Raw genomic sequence first — 27203 nt, 5'->3', positions numbered from 1 at the left:
TCTGTTAGCCAAGTTAAGGGGAGAGCATGAGGAATAGTGGCCCTCATTATAAATTTGGATATCCTAATCCTTTCTGTGATTGATTAAATTTAGTTTCTTGAAAACTAGCAACTCCTTGTTTCCTTTTCCCCAAACCTTTTTGTGGAATATAATTCATATTTAGCATCATATTTTTTGCTGGAGTTGAAATAGTCAGAATTTGTAATGTAGCTCCCCACTGAGCTCATAAATCTCGGCCCCATAGAGTAATTGCAATATCAGCTACAAAAGGTTGTAATTTACCCTTTTGACCTTCTGGACCTTCACATTCTAAAACATGTTCACTATTTCACTCCAGTCATAGTACCAATTCCAGTAAAAGTAACAGACACCTCTTTTAATGCTGGTTCTGGGGCAATGATGAGTAGCCACAATTGAAACGTCAGCCCCAGTATCAACCAAGCCTTGTAATTTATGCCCTTAAATTGTAACTATAATTTGTGGTCTCTTATCATTAATAATGGTATTCCAATATATATTTGATCCTGTACTGTCAAAACCTCCTTGTCTCTTTATAGGAGCAGCCTTTTGCTTAATATATGGTAGCAACAATAACTGAGCAATTCTTTGACCTTTTTGTAGATTCTGAGGCTGTTTAGTAGATACCATTATACTTATTTCTCATTCACAATCAGAATCAATAATCCCCAGAAGAACCAAGATACCCTTCCTAGTTAAACTACTTCTTCTAATAATTAGTCCAACACAATTTTCTGGAATTGGTTAAAAAATATTAGTCGGTATCTTATAAATTTCCGATTCTGGTACAAGAGTAATATTGTCAGTAAGAGCTATATCTAATGCTGCGCTTCCTGAGGTGGCATGAAACAAGTCTGAGACATACTGTCTTCGCTCAAAGTGAGATACTGCTGGCAGCTCGAATTGTTTGTTGTGGGGCCCCGAGCTGACAGGCCCCCTCAGAAGTTTCCCAACCCAGTCTTAACACCTTGTTTATTGAATAAAGATCTACATTCATTAGTCCAATGATATCCTTTTCCACATTTTCTACAAAGCCCTGAAAGCCTGGATTTTTTACTCTCCCTTCTTTCTTTCTGACAGTCTCTTTTCAAAAATCCTAATTTCCACAATTGTAACATTAAGTTTGGGACAAATTTAAAGTTTTTTTTAAAAAAACAGCTTTGTTTCTTAGCACTTAAGAAAGTCTGACCTTTTGGGTTTTACAGGTAGTCAAAAGAGGGTATAACTTTTCTCTTTATATCTACTCTGAGAACTAAGTTGCATATTCTCTTTTATCTGCTTCTAAACTTTTAGTTCATCTATCTTTGCAGCTGTGAAAGACTGGTTGTCTCTTTATGGTTGGCATTCCGGACTACCAAAAATAAAGAAAAACTAGCCATCTTTCAAATGCAGTCTATTTTTAAAAAGTTTTTACTAATTCAGAGATTTTTATCCATATTAAAATTTTTTCAGCTTCAGCTTTTAAACTTATTTATCAATTTTTATAACTTATAATTTGCTTACTTCATCTTCCAAATCAAGATTTTTCTCTTAAGTTAGCTTCATTCTCTTACTTTTCATATATTTCACTGAAATGATCAAATTGTATGAGCTCAAAGTACTATTATTACATTAAACCTAATAAGACAACAAACAACAATAACAAACTTAAAACAATCAACACAAACAGTTACTATTCTTATTAAAGTCCATACTGGCTAAAATTCAATAGGAATTTTTTCTCTATATGCCATTCATAAATCTCTTATAACATTATACCAAGTTTTAAAATTTTACTGCGCTCTACCTACTGGCTTTAACCCATAATGTCACTATACACACTGAAACAACTGCAAAAATTAGTTTTCTCTTACTTTTACCCCTGAACTCTTAAGTAATTCTTTACGAAAGAAATATATTGAGCTTCAGAGGATGGGGTGTCCCCCATGACTTTTTTTTTCAAATCTACCTCTGAATTTTTAATACTTTTTCAGAGGTTGGGGTATGATCCCCATGAATTATTTTCTAATTCTTCCCTTGAATTTGTCCTTCGAGGGGTGAGAGAATCCTCACGAATTTTTTTTCTAATTCTATCCTTAACTTCCAAGGAGTGAAGATTCTCTCATGACCCTGTTTTTAATTTTCCCGAAAGTTTCACTTACCCTGAGCGAATTCCCTTTCGGTTCCTGGTGTCTGCTCGAAAAAGAGAAAGAAAGAGAAACCACCACCTTATCCAAAGAAAAACCACCACCTTGTCCCAAGTTTAGGACAACTTTGTTTACCTTCCTTATGATTCTAAATAAATACTCAGAGAAGCATGGCTTGGGGCCTTCAGTCATGGGAACTGTTGGCCCCCTGTTTTTCACACTCTCTGTTCTATATCGTTCCTGGTAGTCTGTCTCATTATTAATCATTATAAAATACTTTACCCTCGGTCTGCCACAGCAGGGTTTAGGGCTCTTGTCACTATGAGTTGCAAGCAACTTGATGGTACATAACAACAACAACATGTAAACTTTAGCTTAATTGCATATTGGAGGTTGCTTATGTATGGAGGTTGTTTATATAAGTTGATTAGTTACCTCCCCCTACCCTCAGCGGAGTCTTTTGAACCAGTCTGCCCCCACCAGATCCTTGTAGTCCTTCCTCCAGTCAGTAAGCTTTCCTTCACTACTAAATGCAAGTTAATGTCTTTTAGTCTATCTCCAGGTCAGTTTTCAGTCTTTCTTAGAACCCAAATCTTGAGGGGCTTTCCCTCTGAGGAGCAAACTCCAGAAGAAGGGTTTAAGCACAGACTCCACACTCAGACAATCCTAGATTCAAATTTTAATTTAGACAGTAACCAACTGGCCCACTAACTTTATACAATTCCTTATCTTCTCTACAGCCTACTTCCCTTATGAAGGTGAAGACAGAACTGACTTCATAGGGTTCTTCACATTAATCTGGAGATCAAATGAGATCATGTTATATATCTGATTCAGGTCAGAGTACACTAACGGTTCCTACCTTTGAACATGCTCCTCCACTCTGATAGCCTTGTCTCCAGGGTTGTGGGTGTTAGCCAGATTATAAATTTAGGGTAGGACTGGGCCTCACTTTAATGATACTCATGACACCTTCAGTGCCATGCACATATGGTCTAATTAAATGAATTCAAATAAGCACGTGAAGCAGGGCTTGTGTGTGATGTATGCTCACACTCTGTAGTACATGGAGGTGGAGGGGTGTCACCAGCTAGTGACAGCATAGGGACAACACAACACAGTGTGGCTTCCAGAGTTCCCAAGGTCTCTTCTGCACATCCTGTCCTATGTTTCTCAGCAATTCCAGGCTCTCTTCCTTCGTGTCTCAGTTTTGACAGAGATGCATAAGCTTCCTCCCTCCTTTCTCTTTTCACCTTACCTTAGGCTGCCACCTGACTGCGGTGTAGGGCTGTGATTTGGTTTTTTGTTTGCTATTTTTTAATGAGTGAGATGGGTGGGGACAGGAGTGCTCTCCAATCTACCTGATTTTTCTTCTTTTTCAGCATGTGCTTGTGTGTATGTGTGTGTGGGGTGTGTGTTTGTGTATCGCTCTGTGTATATGATGTCTTCTCCAATACAGCAAGTACATGCGATTTTAAGTGTGTGCTGAGCCTCGTGCCTCGGGTTTGCTCCGCTCCCCCCTCCCTTTCAGTTATATAAGCAGCTGAAGGTCGAGTCAGTCCTGGGCTCTGGGCTCCCCCTGCTGTCAGTCTCTGGGATTTACAGTCTGTGGGGGGTTGTGGGGTGTGGAAGAAACTGCTCCTCTCCTTTAATCCATCATCCCTGGAGACTCAAATCTAACCCTTAACATTTACCTATCTCCAGCTTCTGCTCAGCCTTAGGCCATAGAGTGAGAGATTGCATTGTTATTGTTGTTGTTAAATGCTGGGGAGTCTGCTACAACTCACGACCACCTTATGAACACTGGATCTGAACCCTGCCCCATCCAGTACCATCCTGACCTTCTCTGACATACTGGAGCCCACCATTATCGCCACTGTGTTAATCCATCTCGTGGAGCTGGTCTGGAAATGGTACTCTAGAAATGCCGAGGTTTGTTTATGACTTGGTTATGGTATGCTTCCCTAGAACAACTTTGTCTGAGGGCAGGGGGCAAGGTCAGCTTTGTTCATCCTTGCATCTCAGTGCCCATTACAGGGCCTGGCACATCAGCTTTTGTTGAGTCAATGGGTTTATAGGTTAAGAGAGTTGGGATGAGAGAGAGTAGGCTGAGGTGAGGAGAGTTAAGGGTTTGAGGATGCAAAGGTCTAGGCTCAATTCCCTTATTGGCCATTAATAAGATCTGTGACCTTGGGCAAAGTACTCAAGTTTCTTGTATGTTAGATGATATTGTATTGCAAACTATGCTGTAAAGACTAGAAATAATATTTGAAGGGCTTAATTGTGTAGTCATTCCATAAACAGCATCTGTTATTACTGTCTTTCTACACCCAAGTATCAGGAAGGCATTAGATCCACCTTTCTCCCAGAGGGAGACTGCTTTTCCTCCAAAAGCTTTCCCATGACTTTCAGTTCTCAGAAAGTTCAACCAGGCCTGTGGCTGGATTTAGAGGAAATGAGTCTGGAGAAATGAGTCTGTGAGAGGCAGGAATGAACTAGGACTCTGCTATCTTGCTTCTGGTCCGGTCCTGGAAATTTGGGGTGTGAAGGTGTCAGGATTCTTCCTAAAGAGCTTCTCTGGTTCTTCCCAGGCTCACAAGTGTGGCTCCAAGCAGCAGCTCCTCAAGTACCTCCTCTGAGTCAGGCACTGTGCCAGGCTTTGGCAACAGAAAGTGAAAGATGGCTTGGTTTAGTACATTGTCCTCTTTGCTCTCCTATAAAGGAGCGTAAGGCAGACAAATGAGTGGGAGCATGGGGAGAGGGATGAAGGATGCTAGATGAACTCATGGATCAGCCTTCTACCAGTGGCCATTTTGACAGCCTTAACTTTGCAGATCTAGGTGACTGTCACTCCTTCCATTTGGCCCCACTTCCTGCTTCTATTTCCCTTTTCTCCACAGTTGAAGTGGAGATAAGAGTTACTGGGACAAAACTTCCTCCATTCTTCCCCCTCCAGGGCAAGCCTCACCCTTATCAGGTCTCTCTCTCCTCCAATTGGTAGCATCAGGATGGATTGAGATTGTTCACAGCTTCAGTTTGCTCGGCTCCACGGTCAACATTCTTGGCACCAGCAGCCAGGAAGTAAAAAAAGTATTGTGATGGGAAAGTTGGCTGTTAATGACCTCTCTAAAGTACTCGAGAGCAACGGTGTGTCTCTGGAGACTAAGGTGCGCCTGATACAGGCCATGGTCTTAGCAATCACTTGTTATGCATCAGAGAGTTGGACATGACTAGGGAGGACAGAAGGAGAATTGATGCCTTTGAGCTGTGGTGCTGTAGAAGAGTATTGAATGTACCCTGGACTGCCAAGAAAACAAACAGATTCATCCTGGAGAGGGTTAAACCAAGCTACTCCTTGGAGGCAAGGATTCTGGGGCTTCGTCTGACATACTTTGGGCATGTTGCAAGGAGGGACAGGTCCTTGGAGAGGGACATCATGCTTGGGAGGGTGGAGGGACGGGGCAAGAGGGGAAGACCCTCTGTGAGATGGATTGATTCAGTGACTGGGGTAATTGGGATGGGTGTGTCAGAGGCAGTGCGATTGGCACAGGATAGAGCAGGGTTTAGAGCTGTTGTACATAGGGTCGCTATGAGTCACAAATGACTCGAGGGCACATAACAACAACACAACCACAGTTGAGGTGGAGATAAGAGTTACTGGGACAAAATTTCCTCCATTCTTCCCCCTCCAGGGCAAGCCTCACCCTTATCAGGTCTCTCTCTCCTCACTGGAAATTGAGACTCTTTCTAAACCATAGGGAGCTCTGGTAGTGTAGTCCTAAGGGACTTGCACAACTAATCCAAAGGTGGCTTTTCCTTGGAAAGTCGAATTCACACGGGACTTCATGAAAGATAGGCAATCTCCTCCCAAACAATTTGCAGCGTCTGAAAACCCTCTGTAAAGACAACAATGAGTGCCTTTTCACTCTGGTAATAATTTTTTAAATCACCCTTTCCTTACATCTAAATTAAACCTCTTGGGAAGCAGTTTAAATAAGTCAAAACCCAAACAAGAAAAAAAAAATAGATTTTCGTTTCGCATCACGCTGTGTCAAGCACTTCACTGTCTCAATTAATAACTGCAATAACCGTTTGAGGTGGATGTCATCACTCTCAATCTACTGACGTGAATTCTGAGGAAGTTAAAGGTTAAGCAAGTTGACCAGAATCACCCAATTAGGAAGTGACAGCATCCAGAAGACTCACGCTTCTAACCCAGGTGGCAAACCGGTCTTTGCTGACTTCCTGAGAGCCATAAAGCCCCAAGACTTTCTGGAACTCCTGGGCCCCGCCCATGGGCCCGCCTACTCCGACAGTGGCAGGATTTGCAGCAAGTCCCCCAGACACCCAGAGTAAATAACTGGCTTCTAAGTGGTCAGCTCACACATCCCAAGGTCCCTGCACCCAACTTTCAGGGCAAGGCTGGCAGGTGCATAGTGTGGGTGTGCTCTGTAAGGGAATAGGTGGAGATCTGGATATGCGCAGGTGTCATCGCTTTACTAGACCTGAGCCCTGGCCAGGGTCGCAGTCAGGACGAGGGTAGGCAGCGATGGGGCGGGGCCGCGGCCGGGGCGGGGCCGGACGTGACGGGGCGGGGCCATGGAGGGGCGGGGCGGGGCGGGAAACGGCTTTCCAAGCTGCGGAAGGCGGGAGGAAAAGCCGGGGGAGGAGCAGGGAGGGGACTTGGCAGCTCTTGATCCGCTCAGTTCCGCGCACCCACGCCTCGCTGCTGTGCTCTGTGCCCCCCACCTGGGCATGCGCCCCCGGCGACCCCGACCCCTCAGAGCCCTCACTGTCCCCTGGAGTCTCCTCGGCGCCAGCTGTTCAGGATGGGCGCGCTCGGCCCCACGCTGCTGACGCCGCCACCACTGCTGTTGCTGCTGCTGCTAATGTTGGGTAAGCCCGGCCCCAGCCCGCCCCCAGGCCACCCCGACCCCCAATCCCACTAAACAGTTGCCCGCCATTGGCTGCCTGGCCCGGCTTGCCCCCCACAGAATTTTGGAGACCTTCGTACCCCCTTTCTTCAGAGATGGCTCCAGCCTCCCCGGGCCTGGCACCCAGCTGCTCGCTGAGCCAGTCCTGGGGAGGGTAAGGCTCCCAAGCTCTAGGCCCCGGGGGGGGGTGCACAAGGCGCCCCCGCACCAGGTGCTGCCTCCAGGCACCGCCAGGCTCCCAGGCCTGGTGCCACTTAGCTGGTGTATCCAGGTCCTAGGGCACGTAGTGCTGCTCCTCTCTGCCCCACACTCATCTCAGGCCCTCCCATGGGTGCCCGCCCTGCGTGGGCAGATACTGCCCATCTTCATAATTGCCCCAGAGTTGGCCAGAGGCCCAGGGTCCTTCTCTGCCCACGATCTTTGAAGTTCAGTCTCCCATAATTGCCCCTCTACCGACCCCCCTTCATTATCTGAGGTTGAGGGGCAGTTCCTTCTTTCACCCCATCTCCACCTTGGATCAGTCTCTTTTTGCCTCTCTCCCCCTCTTCCAGATGACGCTTGGCTCCTAGGCCTCGCCCTCCCTCCACCTCGTCACACCCCTTTAGTTCTAGCCGCTTTGCCTGGGGAGAACCAGGATCCATGGAGATCCTGGGATCCCTAAACACTCTGCATTTGTGTGATAAGATGTTCTGGTCCCCTCCTGCATGGCTGTGTGAGATAGTCACAGTGAATAGTTTTTGGCCTGAATTGGAGGACTTCCTGTAGCAGGTGGTCTGGGGAGAAGTATGCCATCTAAAATCAGTGTTTAGGTGATTGATGCTTTGAGAGAGTATGGCGATATGGTAAGAGAGATGATGGTGTTAGCTTGGGTGCCAGAATTTGGAGCTGCTGTAGTCAGAGTTGTGATGGTCAGAGAGAGGCTGATCATTGCCTGTTCCTAGACCGGAGCTCTAGGGTGGTACCAGCAGTGTCTCCACCTGCTGCATTGAGGCCAGCATAAGTGCTCTTCTTGGGGCCCTGGGACAAGGTGGAAGATGTAGAGAGAAGGAGCTATGGGGCCTCGTTACCTAGCACTTGGCCCGTTTTTTCCCTAGTGGACAGCATGAAGCAGGAAGGAGCCAGGGGAGGTGGGGAAGTGTCATTTGAAGAGAAGCCTTGGAGAGCAAGTGAGCACTTGCACTCATTGCACAGATGACATCATTGCACAGATGAGGAAACATCCAGAGAACACATCCAATGAGCTCTGGGGTCAGTATTGGAACTCAGATGAGTGTGACCCAAAAGCAGGCCTTTTGCTCTCCCTCCCCTTTCTGTGGCTTAAGAGGAAGGTGGGGCCCGACTGAGGAGAGAGCTGGATTTCCCAAGGCAGTAGGGGTGACTTTCCCATGGGGATCTCTGAGCATCAGCAGTTGTGGAGCCAGAAGGGTGGGAGGGGGCAGTTCTGAACGGAGTTATTGGCCAGGCCTGAGGCGGCTTCAGGGAAGGCATCAGTTTGACTGTCTCCATCATTGCCCTGATTATGCAACAAGCCTCAGACAGGGCCCTCCTGAGTCACATAGTCACTATTAGAACTGGATGCTCTTAGCTCCATTTCAGTGTGGAAATTGGGGTGGATTGGGAGGGGAAGAGAGAGGCCTCAGGCCGTTCAGCTAGAGCTGGGGATGGAGATTGGACCGGAACTCCAACCTTCTGACTCCCAGTCTGTGTTGAAGGAATTGACCATGAGTGTGTCCCATGATTCGGACACAGGAAGAAGGGGCTAAGAGCCAACTGGGACGGGAGATAATAGCAGAGATTGCAAGGATGGTGCAGGATTTGGCAGGGTTTTGCTCTGTTGAGTTACTGTAAGTCGGAGCTGACTCGATTGTACCTAACAATGCTGGAGAACTGAAGAGCGAAGTCTGGCTATCAACTTCTCATTACTTTCCTCTGGTTCCTGAAGAAAGGCCATGAGTTTCCCCCTGGGCACTGGGGGGTGAGGTCAGTCCCTGCAAGCCTCTGCTTGGAGTTTCCTAATCTCCTCCTTCACTTTATCTCTCAGCAGAGGTGTATGGGAGTCATCCAGTGGCCGTAAGATCTTGCTCAAGAAACTTCACTTCTGCCTTAACTTGCTTATTTATAAAATGGGAGGAGGGAAGTGATCTAGCCCTCCTTATGTTCCAAGGTTCTGTTATAGTGTGGTGGTCTATGGAAGGAGAGAAGGAAGAAGCTGAGCCTTCAAGGCCACTAGGAGTATCTTGGAGCTGGATAGGGAAGAGGGTGAAGATAGGATGAAGAAGAGAGTTTGGCTTGTCTGAGAAAAGACAGAAAAGGACAGCTGGGATTTCAGAACCTCCCAATAGAAAGGGAGACATATGTAAATGATACACCATATGCAAATGAAGCCTTTTGTTAGAGGGTTGAGGATGGGGAGTGGTATTTTGTAGCAGCTGGGCTGACTAGGAGGGTTGGCGGCTTTGGGGGAAGCAATCTTCTGCCCCTGGGGCCCTGGGCAGAGCTGAGTTCTTGCCCTTGGAGCCCCAGCTGCCTGCCACAGCCCTGTGGGGTAGAGAAGCAGTGAGCTCATGGCACAGCTGGAGGGGGGAGGGCACTGTGTGACAGACTGACTGGGTCTGTGCCCTGGCCCGACTTGGGCCACTGGCTCCATTGTCTGGAACCCATGGCCCAGGTGACACAGCCAAGCCATCGAGCCATTCTGATCAAGATTTTGCCAGCTCCTCTCAAGCAAAAGAGGGGGATATGTGATATTAGAGTTTTTCAGCCAGGAGGCTCTCCTGACCAGGCTCTGAGGGAAAATCAGCTGATATGGAGTGGGGGTCAGTGGGGGTTGTGCAAACATGGGTATAGCTAGAATAACAGAATTGGTTAAGTGAGGAACCAGCTGTGCCCCTTTCTGCCCTCAGGCACTCTCCTTCTGGTCTTCCAGAAATGGGATGCTTCTGAATTCTGAGGCCAACTTGGGCCTCTACCATCTCCTGGAGATTAGATGTCTGACCTCCCAGCCCTCCTTCCCTATTCTCAGGATAAAGCCCAAGCTGACTACCAACTTCCTCCAGATTTGGGTGCTGTTGTTGTTTGTTTGTTTCTTTTTATGAGCAGCAGCAGGATAATGCTCGGGGCTGAAACAGGGACTCTGGCAGCTCCAACCCCTCCTGCTCTTCTTTCTGCAGGAGCTGGATGTTATGCCCGAGAAGTGCTGGTCCCAGAGGGACCCCTGTACCGAGTCGTTGGCACGGCTGTCTCCATTCCCTGCAATGTCAGCGGCTACGAAGGCCCTGCCCAGCAGGACTTTGAGTGGTTCCTGTATAGGCCTGAGGCCCCTGAGGCGGCAGTGGGCATTATCAGTACCAAGGACGTCCAGTTCTCCTACACAGTCTTTGTGCCCCGCGTGGCTGCTGGTGAGGTGCAGATCCAGCGTCTGCAGGGTGATGCTGTTGTACTTAAGATTGCTCGCCTGAAGGCCCAGGATGCTGGCATTTATGAGTGCTACACACCCTCCACGGATGCCCACTACCTGGGCAGTTACAGCGGCAAGGTGGAGCTAAGAGGTACTGGGCCCCAGGAGGGACCACGTTGGGCTCACCCTAAAAACAGAGTTAGTCTAGGAGGGACCTGTGAAACCACTTAGAAATTTTCAACTAAAACATCTGAGGCCCAGAAAAATTAAGTAACTTACACAAAGCCACCTAACAAATGAGTAGCTGGTCGGAATCAAACCGTGATCTCTCAATTCCAGTCTACTGCTCTTTTTTGTTTGTTTGTTTGTTTTAAAATATTGGCTACCTAACGCACCCTGATTGGGTGGGTTGAATAGACTTTTCTTCTGAAGATTCCAGGGTCCAGATTTAGGGGGAAACAGAAACCAAAGCAGAGGTAGGGTTGGAGGAGCTGGGGCACGTGGCCTTCTTACTCTCTTAAACAGCTTTCTGAGAAGGAAGATAGCCAGTTTCTGAGTATTGCAAACATAGGGTAGTCCTGAGTAGCTAATTTGCTGTTTCTATTCAGTTCAAACAGTATTTATTGAATGTCTGATGTGTGCCTAGCACTATGCCCGAGTTATACTCAACCCTCCAGGAGCTCTATGTGAGAAAATAGATTGAACATAGAGGAAACTTGGATGCAGGAGTGGCATCCACTTCCTAAACAACAGGCCTCTGGAAACTCTATGAACTTTGATAAATGATGATAGTTATAGAAAGGCTTCGGGTCTTTTGTTCATAGGGTCACTATGAGTCCTGCTCAATTCGACGGCAGTTAACAGTAACGACCAATAGGGGAAACAATGCGAAGAACTATAAGCCCCAGCCTTCCCTCATTCCAGCTCTTCTCTTCAGTTATTCCAGATATGTTGCACGTGTCAGCTGCCCCCTCAGGGTCCCGAAACCGCCAGATGCCAACCTCACCCCCTCGCCTGACTCTACACGAGGGCCAAGAGCTGGCCTTGGGCTGCGTGGCACAGACGAACACACAGCAGCACACACATTTGGCAGTGTCCTTTGGGCGAGCTGTGCCAGAGGCACCAGTGGGGCGAGCGACTCTGCAGGAAGTGGTGGGACTGCGGCCAGACTTGGCGGTGGAGGCGGGAGCCCCCTATGCCGAGCGTCTGGCCTCAGGAGAAGTGCGACTGGGCAAGGAGGGGAGTGACCGGTACCACATGGTGGTGGGAGGTGCCCAGGCAGGGGACGCAGGCACCTACCACTGCACAGCCGCCGAGTGGATTCAGGATCCTGATGGCAGCTGGGCCCAGATCGCAGAGAAGAGAGCCGTCCTGGCCCATGTGGACGTGCAGACACTGTGTGAGTGCCACCTCTTCCATGGTGGGCTGTGGGAGGGACTGCCTCTTATTGGGCACCACGGCCAAATGGGCAGTGTCTGACTTGTGGGAACCCACTGTCACTAGGAAGAGCAGTCTTCTTACCATTAGTCTCCTTTCTATTCATAATGGGTTTTCTCTGCTCTGAAACTGGGTGTGGAAATCAGAGGACCATGGCTGAAAGGTGAGATTCAGGTGCCTGGATGGGAAGATAATCAGACCTGGGAGTTGGGGTCCCAGTGAGAGGCAGGTAGGACGCCTCAAAGTTGTGCCTATTAAGTAGCCAGGGGTGCCTATCAGGCTTCCGTGACTCTCTCCCCTCCTGTGTTCCAGCCAGCCAGCTGGCCGTGGCAGTGGGACCTGGTGAACGTCGGATTGGCCCTGGAGAACCCTTGGAACTGCTGTGCAATGTGTCGGGAGCACTGCCCCCCCAAGGCCGTCATGCTGCCTATTCTGTGGGCTGGGAGATGGCACCAGCGGGAGCACCTGGGCCTGGCCGCCTGGTAGCCCAGCTGGACACTGAAGGTGTGGGTAGCCTGGGCCCTGGCTATGAGGGCCGGCACATTGCTATGGAGAAGGTGGCATCCAGGACCTACCGGCTTCGACTGGAGGCTGCCAGGCCCGGTGATGCGGGTACCTACCGATGCCTGGCCAAAGCCTACGTCCGAGGGTCTGGGGCCCGGCTTCGGGAGGCAGCCAGTGCCCGCTCCCGGCCCCTCCCTGTGCACGTGCGGGAGGAAGGTGAGAGGGGCAGACCCTTGACAGGGTTTATAGAACCTTCTATCCTCCTGCCCTCCCTCTCCTTAGCTGTCTTTCTCCCATCCACTACCTCCAACCAGCATGTCTCACACACTTCCAGGATCGGGGCAACTCCCTGGCAGCACCTCTTCCTCCATACCCCATGACTTTTGCCTTCTGACCTTCTACCCTTTCTCCTGCAGGAGTGGTGCTGGAGGCAGTGGCGTGGCTCGCAGGAGGCACCGTGTACCGGGGGGAGACTGCTTCCCTGCTCTGCAATATCTCTGTGCGGGGTGGCCCCCCAGGGCTGCGGCTCGCCGCCAGCTGGTGGGTAGAACGGCCAGAGGAGGGGGAGCAGGGCCATGGCCCTGCCCAGCTGGTGGGTGGCGTGGGCCAGGATGGCGTGGCTGAGCTGGGAGTCCGGCCTGGAGGAGCTCCTATCAGTGTGGAGCTGGTGGGGCCCAGAAGCCATCGCCTGAGGCTGCACAGTTTGGGACCCCAGGATGAAGGCGTGTACCACTGCGCCCCTAGCGCCTGGGTGCAGCATGCTGACTACAGCTGGTACCAAGCTGGCAGTGCCCGCTCCGGGCCCATCACAGTCTACCCCTACATGCATGGTGAGTGACTTACCACCCACCCCTCCTCACTCTGTCTTCCTCCCAGCCCTATGTATGCCCTGTCCTTCCCTGTCCATCTTCTCACTCTCCTGCTACTATCCTCTCTGTCTCCTTTTCATGAAGAGCTTTGAGAAATCAGCTTTCAGTTTTCAGTACCCATATGCACCAGGGTTCTTTGTGGTTCATATTCCCTGAAATGCTGAGAGGGGAGGGGAGTCTGGAAGTCAGGAAAAGGTGGGACCTGGGAACTTGATGGGGAAAGTGCTTGAAGGAGACAAAGGTAGCAGTGGGTGGGGGCACTCCAGGTAAACACTGCTGTCCTCTCTCTTTCTCCTAGCCCTGGACACCCTGCTCATGCCCCTGCTGGTGGGTGTTGGGATTGCCCTAGTCACTGGAGCCACTGTCCTGGGCACCATCACCTGCTGCTTCATGAAGAGGCTACGCAAACGATGATTTCCTCCATCTCCAGGTGAGGAAGCAGCAGAATCTTTCAGCCTCATCTTCTGTCCCCAAGTCCTGGGGGAGGACCAGCCATCCATCACTTCTACCCCTTTAACAGGGTGAGAACCCAGAAGGATCCCTGGGCTCACTGTCTTTCAGCTCACTCCATGGTCTCTCTCTCTCCAGTTCTTGCAGGTGTTGACTGTCTTCCAGCCCAGTTCCCAGCTCTCCTCTGGATGCCTGGACACCCTCTTCCTCTGCCCACCACATGCTTTAAGTTATTTGACCTGCCTCCACCCAGAGTACAGGGTGTGGCTTCCACGCCTCACCCCTTCCTTCCTAAGTGGAGATCTCCCACCCTCCTTCCTCTGGCCTTCTTTTGATCACATACCCATCTCATAGTGAGGGCATTCTTTGCCCTAGAATTAGTTTTTTCTAAAATGTGAATAAACTGGATTTTTCTAAATATTGGGGCTGTGTCTTCTCTGTTAGGAGGCTGGAAAGGGCTGGAAGTGGGGAGCTGGGAAGTTGATGGGGGTTGACAACATATTCTGGACAATGCAGGTCTCTCCCATCACAAACACCATCTGGCTTCCTTGGGCCGTGCCACCCACCCCAGGAGGGGACACCTGGGTCCCATCTGCTGCCTGAGCTCTCAGAGCTGAGCCTATTCCTGATCAACGCCCACTGAGAAAGGAGCACAAAATGGGAAAGCTGGGTTTCAGCTGAGCTCCCCCAATCTCCTCTAGTCTCCCTATGTAACAGGGTGAAGGGCTTCCAAGGACAGGCCCTGTTCTGAGTTCTGTAGACCCTTCTGGGCTACTCTGCCTGACTCATTCTCCTGCTAGTCTTGGCTTGGCTCCTCCCACTAGAGCCTGGAGCCTTAGCCTCTTGCCTTCTGACCTTAATTATCCAGTCTGACAGCAGAAGAATAGAAGCCCCTGAGTGCAGCTGCTTGGGGAAGGCTGTCCTCCAAGCCCCTGCCTACATTTGCCCGCCAGCCCCATCTTTAGCCCTCCCAGTGCCCCAGGGTTCCTGGGTTTGTCTAAGAATTCTCTGATCTTAGAATGCTTCAGTACACTGTACTTTAAGAGGTACTCATTCTGCATCTTTCAGTTCCATTTTGAGACATTTATTGAGCATTATCAGTTTGTAAAGAGTTATTTTTACAGACGAGGAATCTGAGGCCCAGAGATGTGATGTCACCAGCCAAAGTCATGGAACTAAGTCAGGATTAGAATTCAGGTTCAGTGCGTTGCCCTCTGTGGTGTCTCTGAGCAGCTGCTGAGTTGTGAGGGGTGTGACTTCTAGAGGGCAAGCAGATCCTATTCTAGAGCTGCAGGGTAAGAGGGTGTAGGGTGTGTCTGTGTGTACACCGAGCTACTCACCCCATCCCATCCAGATTCCAGCTGTTTCGAAAAATTAAACATAAATCAAGTACTTTATACCCAGACCAAATTTGGTGTTTGTTGTTTTTGGTTTTTTTTTTCTTTAACATTCAATGCCAGGGTTTGGGGACTCCATTTTTCATTAATGACAACCCAAGAGGCCCTGTGACCTGAAGCAGAGACCCCCGTGTATATAGAGAGGGGAATGGGTTTCGGGTCCCCTCCGAGTGGACCCAGGCTGGGGTGACCTCCCTCTGCCTGGAAAAGAGCAAACTGGGGTGCTTTCCCCAAGGGCTTAGACTTTATGAAAGGGCAGGAGTGGGTATAGCCAGGGCCAAGGAGCAGAGAGGTCTTTGCCAAGAAAGTGCTGTAGATGGCTAGGCCCCTGTTGGGCTGACACTTTCCTCCCAGGAGACTAGCTTCAGGTTTCTTCATCCTCTGCCCTTTCAATCTGCTGTTACACTTCCTTCATCACCTCTGGGGGCTGGCCCACCCCAGCTTACTGGGAGGAGACCGGAAGAGGGTGGAGGTAGAATGGAAATATGTCTCCAGGGGCCTTGTTGCAGCTGGACAGGTTGCAGACCCCAGGCATCTTCAGATGTTTGGGATTCTTTCCCACCTTCTCTTCCTCATCAACTTCTGCCTCTTAAGACCTCCTATGAGGAAATCCATCTGATTTCCTGGGCCACTAATGCCCGACCTACTCCAGACGCCAGCACCTCCTCAGGGGTCACCATAAGGTGTCCTAACTGCTTCCTCCTAGCTATCTTGCCTGCTCATTTTCTCAGACATGATCTCCAGCTTGTTGTACCCTGTTTCCACTGACTGACAAGCTCCTGGCCCCCTTTGCCACACACAATCCTCTGCATAACTGTTTCCCACCTTCCCTGACCTCCCATACTCCCTCAGAGGATATGCCACACCACCTGATGGAATCTTCAGGCTTTGCCAAGAGGCCTGGTTTGCAAAGCATTTCCAGACCAGCAACATCAGCACACGGTGTTTTGCTCCATCCTTAGTTTTCTGATCACCAAGAGCCTCACTCCCCGCTCTGAGAGGACAGAGATCCTCTCCAGTCAGAGTTTGCAGTATACCCACAGGTGTTCTAAAGTGCTGCTGTGGTAGGCAAATTTCTTCACACACACACACACACACACACACACACACACACACACACACACACACACACACACACCGGGACACAGGAGGTTCCTGAATATGCATACTAAATGGTGCCTGGGTTAGTGCAGTACCTACAGGACACCCATCACTGGTTGAATGACACCCCCTCCAAGTGCCCCAGGACAAACCTTATTCTCCCAAAGGTGTCCCAGTTCTAGACACCACTGTTTCTGCTCTCTCCCTTGGTTCTTCCTCTTTGGAGCCCTCTTGCTCCTCCCACCTCTGCCTTGCCTGTAAACTCCTCCTTCACCATCAAAAACCAGCCATCCCTGGTGCTCTCTTCTGGGGCAGGGGGGTGGGAGGCCTCCTCCATCGTGCTGGCATCCCCTTCACTGTCTGCTTCTCTGCACAAATGGACTAAGGTCATTCACACTCTCCAAGGCCTCCCTGCAGCCCCTCATCCTGCTGCCCCACCTGACAGAGGAGAGGGGCTGGGAGGGCAGCTTCTCATCTGTGCTTTCTCCAGCTGGCTTTCTTTCATACGGCTCACCTAGGCTACTGTATCTACTGTATCCAGTCAGGAAGGTGCGCCATACATGCGGGAGGGGTGGGCTGGCTGAGGAGAGGACGAGGGCTGAAATCCCACCTCCGATCCATGCACTCTGGTTTGGAACAGTTTGTATGGAGGGAAAGGGTTTAGGATTTGCATAAAGATGCTCGAGGGATCAGTGTCTGCCCTGAGTGCACTACCTGTTATCCGTTCATCCATCCATCCCTGTCTATCACCACCTTCCCATAGGCCTTCTGTATGCCCATCCTTCTGTCCATCCATCCTCCCACAAGCAGATGTGAAGGTCAAACCCTGACAGGCTGATATGTTCACCCATCTCCACCCTTCTGTCTGAAATCAGGACCCCTTCCTTCTAGACTGGGTCCTAGATTGAAAATTCCCCAGCTTTAGCACTTCCCCCGGGGCCGTGCCTGCCTCCCAGCCCCAGTTCCCCAGGTACCTGTGTCTGGCCACCCTGGTCTACCACAGGGGAATCTAGAGAGAACTGGTCACATCTTGGACTCATTCTCTGGGGGTGGCAGACAGCCATTTTGCTCCTTATCTGCCCCGGCGCCCCCACCTGACCCCTCTCCTGAGCCCTCTTCCTCCACCTTCTCATCCAGCCGGCTGGGGATGGACCAGTAGAGGTGGGCGTCAAGGCGGGCTGCTGCCTCAGCCAGCTCCCGGGCGCTGCACGAGGGTGTGGGCACCTCAAAGGTCTGGTGGAAGCTGGCATAGTCCACCTCGTAGAAGCCATCCTCCAGGGTCAGCACTGACGTGAAGCGGTGACCCCATAGCACCTCGTCCACCAGGTAGGAGCTCCGGGCTTGGCATGTCATTCCTGGGGACAGGGACATGGGTCAAGGGGGCCCCACTCCCAGGCTTCTCTCTCTTACCTTTTATTCTACAACCCTGTGCCCAGCAATCTTCCTTATGTTCCTGTCTGAAAGGCCTTATTGTCCCAGCCTTTCCTACTTCTCAGCCCCAATTCTTTCATTTACCCCAACTCTTAATTTTCTGGCTACACTCTTTTTTCCTCTTCATTGGTGATGCCAGAAACCTGGCCATATGCTACTGAGAACAGAGACGCTTAACTTTGAAACTGGCCTTGGGGACCATCTAATCTAATTTCCCACTCCATCAGGGCTACCCACTGGGCCACCCCCAACAGTGGGCATCTAGCATCTACTTGATCACTTCCCAGAACTGAGAGTTCACCACTTCACAAGGAGTCCACTCCTTGATGCGACAGCTCTAATAGTTCTTTTTCATACAGAACTGACGTCTGATTCCTAAGATATTTTTATCCATTAGTTCCATGCTCCCTACTGTAAATGTCTGAAAGAGAAGTCTCAGGTTCTCTCATGTCTTTTCTTCACCAAGCCAAGCAGCCCTGGTTCCTGTTAGCATTCTTCATTTGGCCTGACTTCCAAACCTTTTACCTTTCGAATTATAGAACACAAAGAGCCAAGGGTCCCACTTTTAGAACTCCAAGTTTGATAAACACTCCATGCATGTGTAATGATCCATGCATGAGATGACCCAACACCTCTGTTCTGGTCACAGCGCTTCAGTTAACAGGGCCCGGGAATACATTAGGGGGTTCTGGAGGCCAACTCCCTAGCAAGCTGTGCTGCTAACTTTGCTGCATGCTAACCTCCCTGCATGTTTCTGGCAGTTCAAATCTACCAGTGGCTCTGAGGGAGAAAGATAGGGCAATCCTCTCCTGCTGTGATTTACAGCCTCAGAAATCCGGTAGAAGGCTGCTATGAGCAGTGAGCTGGAGTTCTTTTTTTGAAGATTACATTACATAATCGTTTTTGGAAGCTGCATCACATTGCTACAACATCAAGCCTGTGGCCAACTAAAACCTCCAGTTCTTTTTTATCAGAGCTCTTCCATGCTGTGCTTACATAAGTGCTTTTTAAAAAAGTCTAAAAGTGGAATTTTATATTTATTCCTTTAAAATGTCATCTTATTGGGCTTTGGCTCATTATTCTTACCTTTGAAAACCACTATGAATCCTGTATTTCTCTCACCTCAAATATTAACCATCCTTTCCAGCTTTGTCTCTCTAGAAAAAAAATCAAGTAAGCTCTCATCCCTCTCTCTCCCCCCTTCACCTCAGACATCCTTGCCCCCTTTGAATGGGCACCCACAGGGCAGGGCATTATCCTCCCATCCCAGGGTCTTTCCCCTATCCTGTATCCACCTCAGAATAAGTGAAAGGGGCAGAAGAGTGGACATTAGCTGCCCGAAGTTTGGCTCTCATCTCCCTTCCCTAAGCCACCTTGGGTAACTGGTTTTCTTTGTTCCTGTTGTAGAGGTGGAATAGAAAGTAGTGGAGGAAGTGAGGCAGAAGAGAAAAAAAAAACATGGTAGCACAGTGGTTAAAGAGCTTGGCTGCTAACCACAAAGTCAGCAGTTTAAACACACAAGCATGTTCTACAAGGGAAGAATGTAGTAATCTGCTTCGAGAAAGATTTACAGTCTTGGAAAAAGTCTATGAGGAAATTCTAATCTGTCCTACAGGGATGCTATGAATTGGTAATGACTCGATGGCAGTGGATTTGGCTTTAGTAAGGGAGGGGAAGGGAAGGCAACAGAGACATTGGGGAGAGAGGAGCTGGAGAGTCAGAGGGAAGAGAGGTTTGCCTAGGAGTTGCTCTGTAAAGATAGAGGACTACTTGTTATGATTAAACAGAAATGACAACTGGAAGGATACAGGTTAAGAGGAAACTGGGGGAAGGGAAAGAGCTGGGGAGCTGGGGAATGGATGGAGGAATGATGCAGGGAGAGGTGAAGCAGAGACTCAGCTTGCAAGGTTTTGAAAGCAACAGCTGTTTGGAGAAGCCAAAAGTGGGTAACAGAAACTCATCTGTGGCAGAATTGCAGCACCTCCTGATGGATCTTTGGTTCTCCTTCTGAAATGCGTCTTTGTTGATGCTGTATGCCCGTAAATGGAAACCAATTCATAGCTGAACCTTCAGTAGATTTTCAGGAGATTCACATAGGGGATTGCTCATCTTTCTTCCAAGGAGCAGCCCTACGATTCCAACTGCCTGCCTTGGTTTGGCAGTGCAACTCCTTGCCACTAAGCCACCAGAGTTCTCTGAAGCTCCTTTATCTACCTCAAATCCTGGTCCATCTCAAGATCTCAAATCCTGATGGATCTCATTTGCGATTCTGGTACTGCTGGTCTTTTCCTACCTATTCCCAAACCCTTCACTGTGTAGGCTTCAGTTGGATGCATTGTCATCCAATCACAAGGGAGTTGCCAGTTTCCTTCTGGAAGAGGCAAGACATGTTAAGATTATCTACTTCCCTGGAGAGTGAGAGCTTAGATGCATGAGGAAATTGAGGGAAAATACAGGATCAGCCTCTCCCCAAAGTCCAACCTGGGAGTAATTCAGGTCACTACCAAATTCTAGGAGTCCAGGTTTCTCAGCAATAAGAACGTTAAACTTGGCTCTTTCCAGCTCAGTGCCACTAAATGTTTGAGGCCAGACTGCTTGTGTTAACCCAAGTGTACCTGCCACTTTATTAGCTTATGACTGTGGACAATTTAATCAACCTCTTTTTAGGGCAATCTCCTCTCTGAGAAATGAGCACAATACAGTGTTTTTACATAAACTAACTCATAGGTATAAAGTGCTTCATAACTGTGTATAACATAGAGTAAGTATCTTGACTATGGTAAGGCCTTGAAAGCCTCGTTGGATTGTTGTTGTGTGCCTGTTGAGTTGGAACCAACTCAAAGCTGACCCTTCAGATGGTTTTTAGAGGTAGTAAATTGCATGAGAGGAGACCGCCCATCCTTCTCCCATACATCAGCTGATGGATTTGAACTGAATGTCTTTGGAATTACAGCACAGCACCTCAATGCAAAGATATCACCACAGTCAGTGTGACTATGGCTAATTAGCCACTAGTTCATTGAGACGTTAATGGTAAGTGTCTTCCACATGGAAGACACTTCCTAGTGACAGAAGTCATTAAGTAGGTTCTAACCATAAGTCTTTAGGTTTGTGGCTGTGCACTTAAATATTGCACTACCAGGGCTCTTAATCATTTATTGAATATTATTGTTGTGTGCTATCAAGTCAGAACCAACACATAGCTGACACTCCAGTGAGATTTCAGAGGCTGTAAATCAAAAGGGAAGTGACTGACCGCTCCCAAGGAGCAGTCAGTGGATTCAAACCGAGTGCCTTTGGGTTGGCAGCTAACTCCTTATCACTAGGCCCCCAGAACTCACTCAATGAAGATTAGTTATTATTATTATTATTATTATTATTATTATTATTATTATTACTATTACCAGACCAAACTCATTGCTCAGATATCCGAATTTATATGAGAGTACCCTATAGGACAGAGTAATAGGATTACTCAGAGAAAAGCCTCATGGGATTTTTCAAGGCTTTAAGCCTTTTGGAAGCAGATGGCCACATCTTTCACAGACAGGCTTTTTCACACCGCTGACCTTTGTGTCAGGAGCTGAATGCTTTAGCCACTCCACCAAAAGGGCTTCTTGTTATATGCCTTAGAATCAGACACGACTTATAACTGACCCTCCAGGAGGTTTTCAGAGTCTGTAAACAGCATAGAAGGAGACTGCCCATCTTTCTCCTGTAGAGTGGATTCTAACTGCTTCGGGTTGGCAGTAAAATTTCTTAGCCACAAGGCCATCATAGCTCTCTCTGCTTTTCTTATTTCTCTTCTTTATATCAAGCGATACCTTTCAGCCCAAGGCCCCAAATTAGGGCCATTTCTGGGCATTCCTCCAGACTTTCTCTTAGCCCTCTGCTGGGTCGTTTCTGGGACCTCTTCCTTGAATCCAGTACCAGCTTCCCCCCACTCCATTCTCCATCCTGTCATACACCCTCCACCCCAAGTTGCCAGCCCACCCTTCTCCCCTCCCAGGGCCCGCCCGCACCCGTGGCTTCCACCATGCCCTCGAGGATGACTACGATCTCGAAGTCGTCCCTCTCGAGGGCTCGGCGCGACGCTTCCCAGAAGGGGCTGGCGGCGTCGATCTCGTGGCTGATGACGAGGGGCGAGACGAGGAAGAGGCGGTCGTCGCCCGTGTCGAAGCCCACGCTCAGGTCGGTCTGGTGCAGCGGGATGAACTCGCCCTCGAGCGTCTGGCGCGAGCGGATGAGCTTGGCGCGAATGGAGGCCTCCACGATGTGCGAGGAGCGCAGGTCACCCACGCGGAACATGAGGCAGAGGCGCCCATCGCGCAGCGACACCACGGCGTGCGAGGAGAAGACGAGCGTGGCGGCGCGCTTGTTGGGCTGCGAGATCTTGACGAACATGCAGCCCACCATGAAGGCGTTCACCATGGAGCCCAGGATGGCCTGCAGTAGCAGCAGCACGATGCCCTCGGGGCACTGGTCGGTGATGACCCGGTGCCCGTAGCCGATGGTGGTTTCCGTCTCGATGGAGAAGAGGAAGGCGGCCACGAAGCCGTTGAGGTTGTTGACGCACGGCGTCCACGCCGTGTCCTCCAGGTGCTCCAGGTCGCCGCGGCCGTAGGCGATCAGCCACCAGATGGCGCCGAAGAAGAGCCAGGTGAGCGCGTAGGCGAGCACGAAGAAGAGCAGGCTGAGGCGCCACTGCAGGTCCACGAGCGTGGTGAAGAGGTCGGTCAGGTAGCGGTACGTCTCGCGCACGTTGCCCTGCTGCACGTTGCACCGGCCGTCCTTCTCCACGTAGCGCTGCCGGCCGCGGCGGCGCGGGGCCTCCTCCGGCCCCGGCGAGAACGCCGCGTTCTCTTGCGCCATGGCGGCCGCGTCAGGGCGAGCACCGCGGGCGCCGGGGGCGCGCTGGGGGCCCGGGCCGCCGCCACGCGGGGCCCCTCCCGCGGCTCCTCGGCGGCAGCAGGGGTCCTACGAGAGCTTAATAAAGGGTTATGGCATTAATGAACCCGCTGCACCGGAGGACTCGGCACCTGCTTCCTGGAGGAGGGTGGGGGCAGAGAAGGTCACTTGGAGTCTCAGAGCCTCAGCTTCTGCATCAGTAGAATGGGAGCAATATGAACAACTCGGAAAGTTGAGAGGATGCAAAGGATACTGTAAATGGATAGCGCTATGAACTTTCGATTATTCTTTCAGGAATAGATACCAGAAATCTGCATCCCAATACCTCTAAAAGACCCACACAAGGAGGGAGTTACCCTGAAGTCTTCATACTGTGGGTTCCTTGAAGACAGGCACTTAGTCTACTGTGTCCACAGCCTTCTCTCCCCTAAAACTTTCTCCACCCCTTCCCTGGCTGCTTTCAAAGCAATCCCCTTACCCCTATTTCCCCCAATTCAACCTAGTAGTAGTTTATCCCAAGATTGACACGTTCTCTTTCCCCTTCTTTTACCTCACTCACTGTATCCCCACTCAACAGGTTTACAAGGTAAAAGAACTGGAAAAGTTGTAGGAAATAAATGACAAATCTCCAGTGAGCAAGGACTGGACATTCCTTGAGCCCTAACCTGAACATGCTATAATTTTGCCAGCCCCGTTTCTGGGGTTCTTTTCCTTGGTATTGACAATCCGAATATAAGATTAGGGTAGAGGACTGAAGGCTATGAGAACAAAGCTGCCCAGGGAAAGAGTACAAAGTTGATCAATAGTTAGGCTTGTGTCCTGCTAGTATCCTGTTCTTCGAGATAGATATTAATATGAACAAGAGAAGCATTAAGCACCCACGTTTACTCCCCCTCCCAGTTCTAGCCTCCTCCTTTCCAGTGACTATCCTAACACCAGCCCCCTCCCACCTGCCATATGCCCCAAAGCCCACGTTCAAATCCAAGCCCACCTGAATTTGTTTTATATTCTCTTCCCAGTAACTGGGCTACAATCTGTCCTGAGAAACCCAGAGCTCATCCTAGGCACCTGAGAGCTTTGGGGAGTATGAACCCTACAAATAAAACTGTAGAATAAGAATTCTGGAGTCCCTGGGAATTGCCCTTCATCCCTTCCCCCAACCTGAGGGCCTGGCTGAGGGTGACAGAAGGATCACAGATGGCCTGGAAGTTTGACCAGGTCCTGCAGAGACTGCCTGAATGCATGACACTAAAGCCAGTGCTCCAGGATTTCAGTCCTGAAGTGAGGTGCCCTGTAGCCAGACCTTTGAGATGTGTGTGTTTTAGAGTGGGGGGGGGGAGAAGGAGAAACCACATATGACTGAGAATTTAGGGATACCCTCCCTCACAACACACACAAACACACACACATAATCATTTTGCAGTAGTTGGCAAACAGGGTCCAGCAGTCCCATTGCAATAGTAGGTTAAGGTCTTCCCCTCCCCCAACCATGAACCTCCTTTTCCCTCTCAGTTGCTCAGGATGTTCTCAGGAAGTGATCTCTAAGCACGGACTAGCCTAGAGGCCCAAGATCATGCAGAAAAGTACCAAGGGCCCGCTCATCTTAGATTTTGTTTTAGGGCCTCAGGATCGTAGGCAGTTCGGCCCCAAGTCAATCTGCTTAGATTCTGTCCAGCATCTGATACCCTCTAGAACTCTCTCCATTACTCCTGGGACCTGGGACCTTATTCTGATTGTGTCCCATCTCGCATCTTCTTGAATGAGGACTGGTTTTTTGTTTTTTTGTTTGTTTGTTTGTTTTTTAATGGGGAAGGAAAACTGTGAAATTGTTGCCTTTTTCCAAGATCAAGGATTCAATTCCTGCGTTTTTCCTCCAATGATTCCAGATCCACCAATATACTCCTCCCCATTTCTTATGCAAAATGTGACCCCCTTCCAAAGATCCCAGTGCCAGGTTTTCCTGGGTCCTCTCTCCCTGCCCTTGGGGAGACTACTGGGCTGAAGAGAAGCTAATTTTTCTGGAAGAGGGTCTAGTGAAAGCTCCCCTAGGAACTAGCTTTTCCCAAACCCCTACTTGCCTTGGAAATAGGGGCCTAAACCCCAAGTTCCCCGCAACTCAACTCACAGCACGTGGAGAGGAGCGTAGCCGGCAGCAGAGACCCCTGGGAGATGGCGTCCATGCCCCTGACACAGCCCCACTCCTGAGCTCCCTTGGAGTGTAAAAACCGGAGTCACTGATGTTTCTTCTAAATGTAGCGGCAGCTCTGACTAGGACTTGCTATCTGTGTCATCCCTACTTCCCAGGCTCCCCTGCTTCTCTCCGGTTTCCACAGTAACCAGTCTGGCGACAGCTCCACAGCATCCCCTCCCTTCTCCAGTCCTGGGTACCACTAGAAGCTGATCCACACGCCATAGCTATTTTTAGTCCAAATTCCCTCCTCCTGGACAACTCAGAGCTCGCCTCCTCACCCCTCAGGAAAAAAACAAAAAGAAAACAAAAGCTGGCATGCTGATTCTTTACTAAGAAGCTCCTTGCTTTGAAGAAAAAAAAACCCCAAAACACACCACAAAACCCCCCTACCAAAACCCAACCAGGAGCTAGTGAGTTTGGAAATAGGGAATTTGATTTCCTGAGAATCCAGGGTGCTATGTAGGAACTAGTAACTCATCACCTAATTTCTGGGTGCAGGTACTGCTCCGGGGCCAGGCCCACCATCACATTCTCCACTTAGAGCCAGGTAGCCATGGAGAGGTAGCCTGGCCCAGAAGGAGGGTATTTAGAGGGAAAAAGAATGACCTGGCAAAGGGATGTGAAACTGTTGCCTCTATTTTAGTATAAAGGACTGGGAGATTCTAGTCTTAGTTATTATGTGCTATGTGACCCATAGAATTTACTTCACTTACCTGATTCAGGGTTGTTCAATCTATTATAAGACATCAAAGCCAAATCTACTGCCATCAAGTCAATTTTGACCCAGACTCAGCAAACCTGCCACTGAGTCTAAATTTTTATGGGAGGAGACAGCCCATTTGTCTCCTGAGGAACAGCTGGTGTATTCAAACCATTGACCTTTTGCTTAGCAATATAGCTCATCAGGCACTAAACTACCAGAGGTTTTTTAAAGTAAGAAGGTGGTACACAGTTACAATGAATAGTTGTTAGTATTCTTATACTCAGTGTAATAATATCTATTATTATAATATTGATTTATTTTCCAAATTCCATAAAGCTAGACCAAGAAGATAGGACTTAGAGGAGCAGAAATAAGCAGAAAAAGACACTAGAGAGTTAGAAGCTCCTGAAATGAACTGGGAAGGTGGGAAACTCAGTGCTCAGCAATGTAATATTAAGAAGTGATGACCTGGGTTTCAATCCCAACTCTGTTGGTTGCTAGCAAATGATTTAACCTTTCTCAGCCATAGTTTCTTCATGTAAACAAAGGAGAACAATCATTGTTCATCTCTTGGGATAGCTGTAGGGATTACATGAAGTGATGCCCAGCACTTAATAAGTATTGGTAGTCCTGGATTTAGAGTTACTGTGGTTAGAGCTCTCGTGGCTTAGTGATAAGGAGTTGCACTGTCAACCCAAAGACACACTATTTGAATCCACCAGCTGCTCTGTGGGAGAAAGATGCTGTCAGCTATGAGTCAGTAATTCTATTTAAATCAGAACTGATTTTACAACCGTTGTTAAACCCTAAGTCAGGGACTACATTTTCATGCCAACTTCTGGTTTCTTCTTCCTCCTCCTTCTTGTCATCAACCCAGGGATGCCCCAAAGCACCGTCCAGGATGTTCTCCCTTCCTCTGCTCTGGCATCCACAGTGAGACCTGCAGAGGGCACTCCCAGTACACGGCCCTCCTTTCCTCAGCCTTCTTTCCTGTGTTTCTTCTTGTTCCAAGTGGAAATATCGAGTTTTCAGCCGGAGATTGGCATCAGGAGGCTGTTAAAGCCCCAGTCAACATCCCTGTCTCCTGGGTCTGGCCCTGTCACCCGAGCTTGGGGACTGCTAGCCTGCCCTTCTCTGTCCTGCCAAGCAGCCACTCACGTTGGTGCCGCTGTGCCAGGAGTTCAGAGAAAAGAAATCAAACTCCTGGGCAAGAACGCGTTTGTATAGAGCTGGCCCCATTTCCTGGAGGGGGAGTCACAGAGCTTCCAGGGCCCTCAGAAGGTGTTCTCAGCTAGCCCTCACCTCAGTGCAGGCTGCCCTTGAACTCAGCCCTGCCGACTAGGAAGAAGACTACCACTCTCTTGGTCGATATACTGATTCTGCAGGTCGTAAGCATTATTACCCTGTTCTCTAATCTGAACTCCTTGTTTATCACTGAACTTGAATAGAGTTGAGGGAGGGAGAGAACTTTCTTAGGTACCAGGATACAGAAAAATTGTCAAGATCCTAGTTTTCAGTTCTTACTGAGAGAAAAAAATGCAGGTTTAGAAAACCAACAAAAATGTCTCCACAGTTGTGATGATGGAAGATTGAGGTTGGGCTTTGGAGAAAGTTGAGAGGGCAGGAGAGGCACAGCTTGGATCATTACTGACCCATATAAAAGAACACTGGTGCAGAGTAGAAAAAAGAGCTCCCTGTGGGATGTATAGCTGGGAGGGCAAGTGATATAGTGGGGAG

General features: G+C 49.4%; 2 protein-coding genes across 2 annotated transcripts; one reads left to right on the top strand and one right to left on the bottom strand.

The window, feature by feature from the left end:
• The first annotated feature begins 6799 nt into the window (after nucleotides 1-6799).
• Nucleotides 6800-13713, top strand: IGSF8 (immunoglobulin superfamily, member 8). Its single transcript, XM_006895458.1, has 6 exons — nucleotides 6800-7040; nucleotides 10249-10626; nucleotides 11413-11874; nucleotides 12225-12632; nucleotides 12833-13246; nucleotides 13584-13713. The coding sequence occupies exons 1-6, from the start codon at nucleotides 6974-6976 to the stop codon at nucleotides 13697-13699; spliced, it is 1845 nt and encodes a 614-aa protein (XP_006895520.1). The 5' UTR covers nucleotides 6800-6973; the 3' UTR covers nucleotides 13700-13713.
• A 3543-nt stretch (nucleotides 13714-17256) lies between these two features.
• On the bottom strand, nucleotides 17257-24826 carry KCNJ9 (potassium inwardly-rectifying channel, subfamily J, member 9). Its single transcript, XM_006895457.1, has 3 exons — nucleotides 24698-24826; nucleotides 21687-22650; nucleotides 17257-17588 (listed from the first exon to the last, which is right to left on the bottom strand). Exons 2-3 carry the CDS (start codon nucleotides 22534-22536, stop codon nucleotides 17257-17259), a joined length of 1182 nt encoding a protein of 393 aa, XP_006895519.1. The 5' UTR covers nucleotides 22537-22650; nucleotides 24698-24826.
• Between the last annotated feature and the right edge of the window lie 2377 nt (nucleotides 24827-27203).

The sequence above is a fragment of the Elephantulus edwardii genome, unplaced genomic scaffold (genome assembly GCF_000299155.1).
Source record: "Elephantulus edwardii isolate Elephantulus edwardi_28Jun2011 unplaced genomic scaffold, EleEdw1.0 scaffold00168, whole genome shotgun sequence".
Classification (NCBI taxonomy): domain Eukaryota; kingdom Metazoa; phylum Chordata; class Mammalia; order Macroscelidea; family Macroscelididae; genus Elephantulus; species Elephantulus edwardii.
Note: the sequence above shows the minus strand (reverse complement) of the source record. Positions and strands in the feature narration are given on the sequence as shown.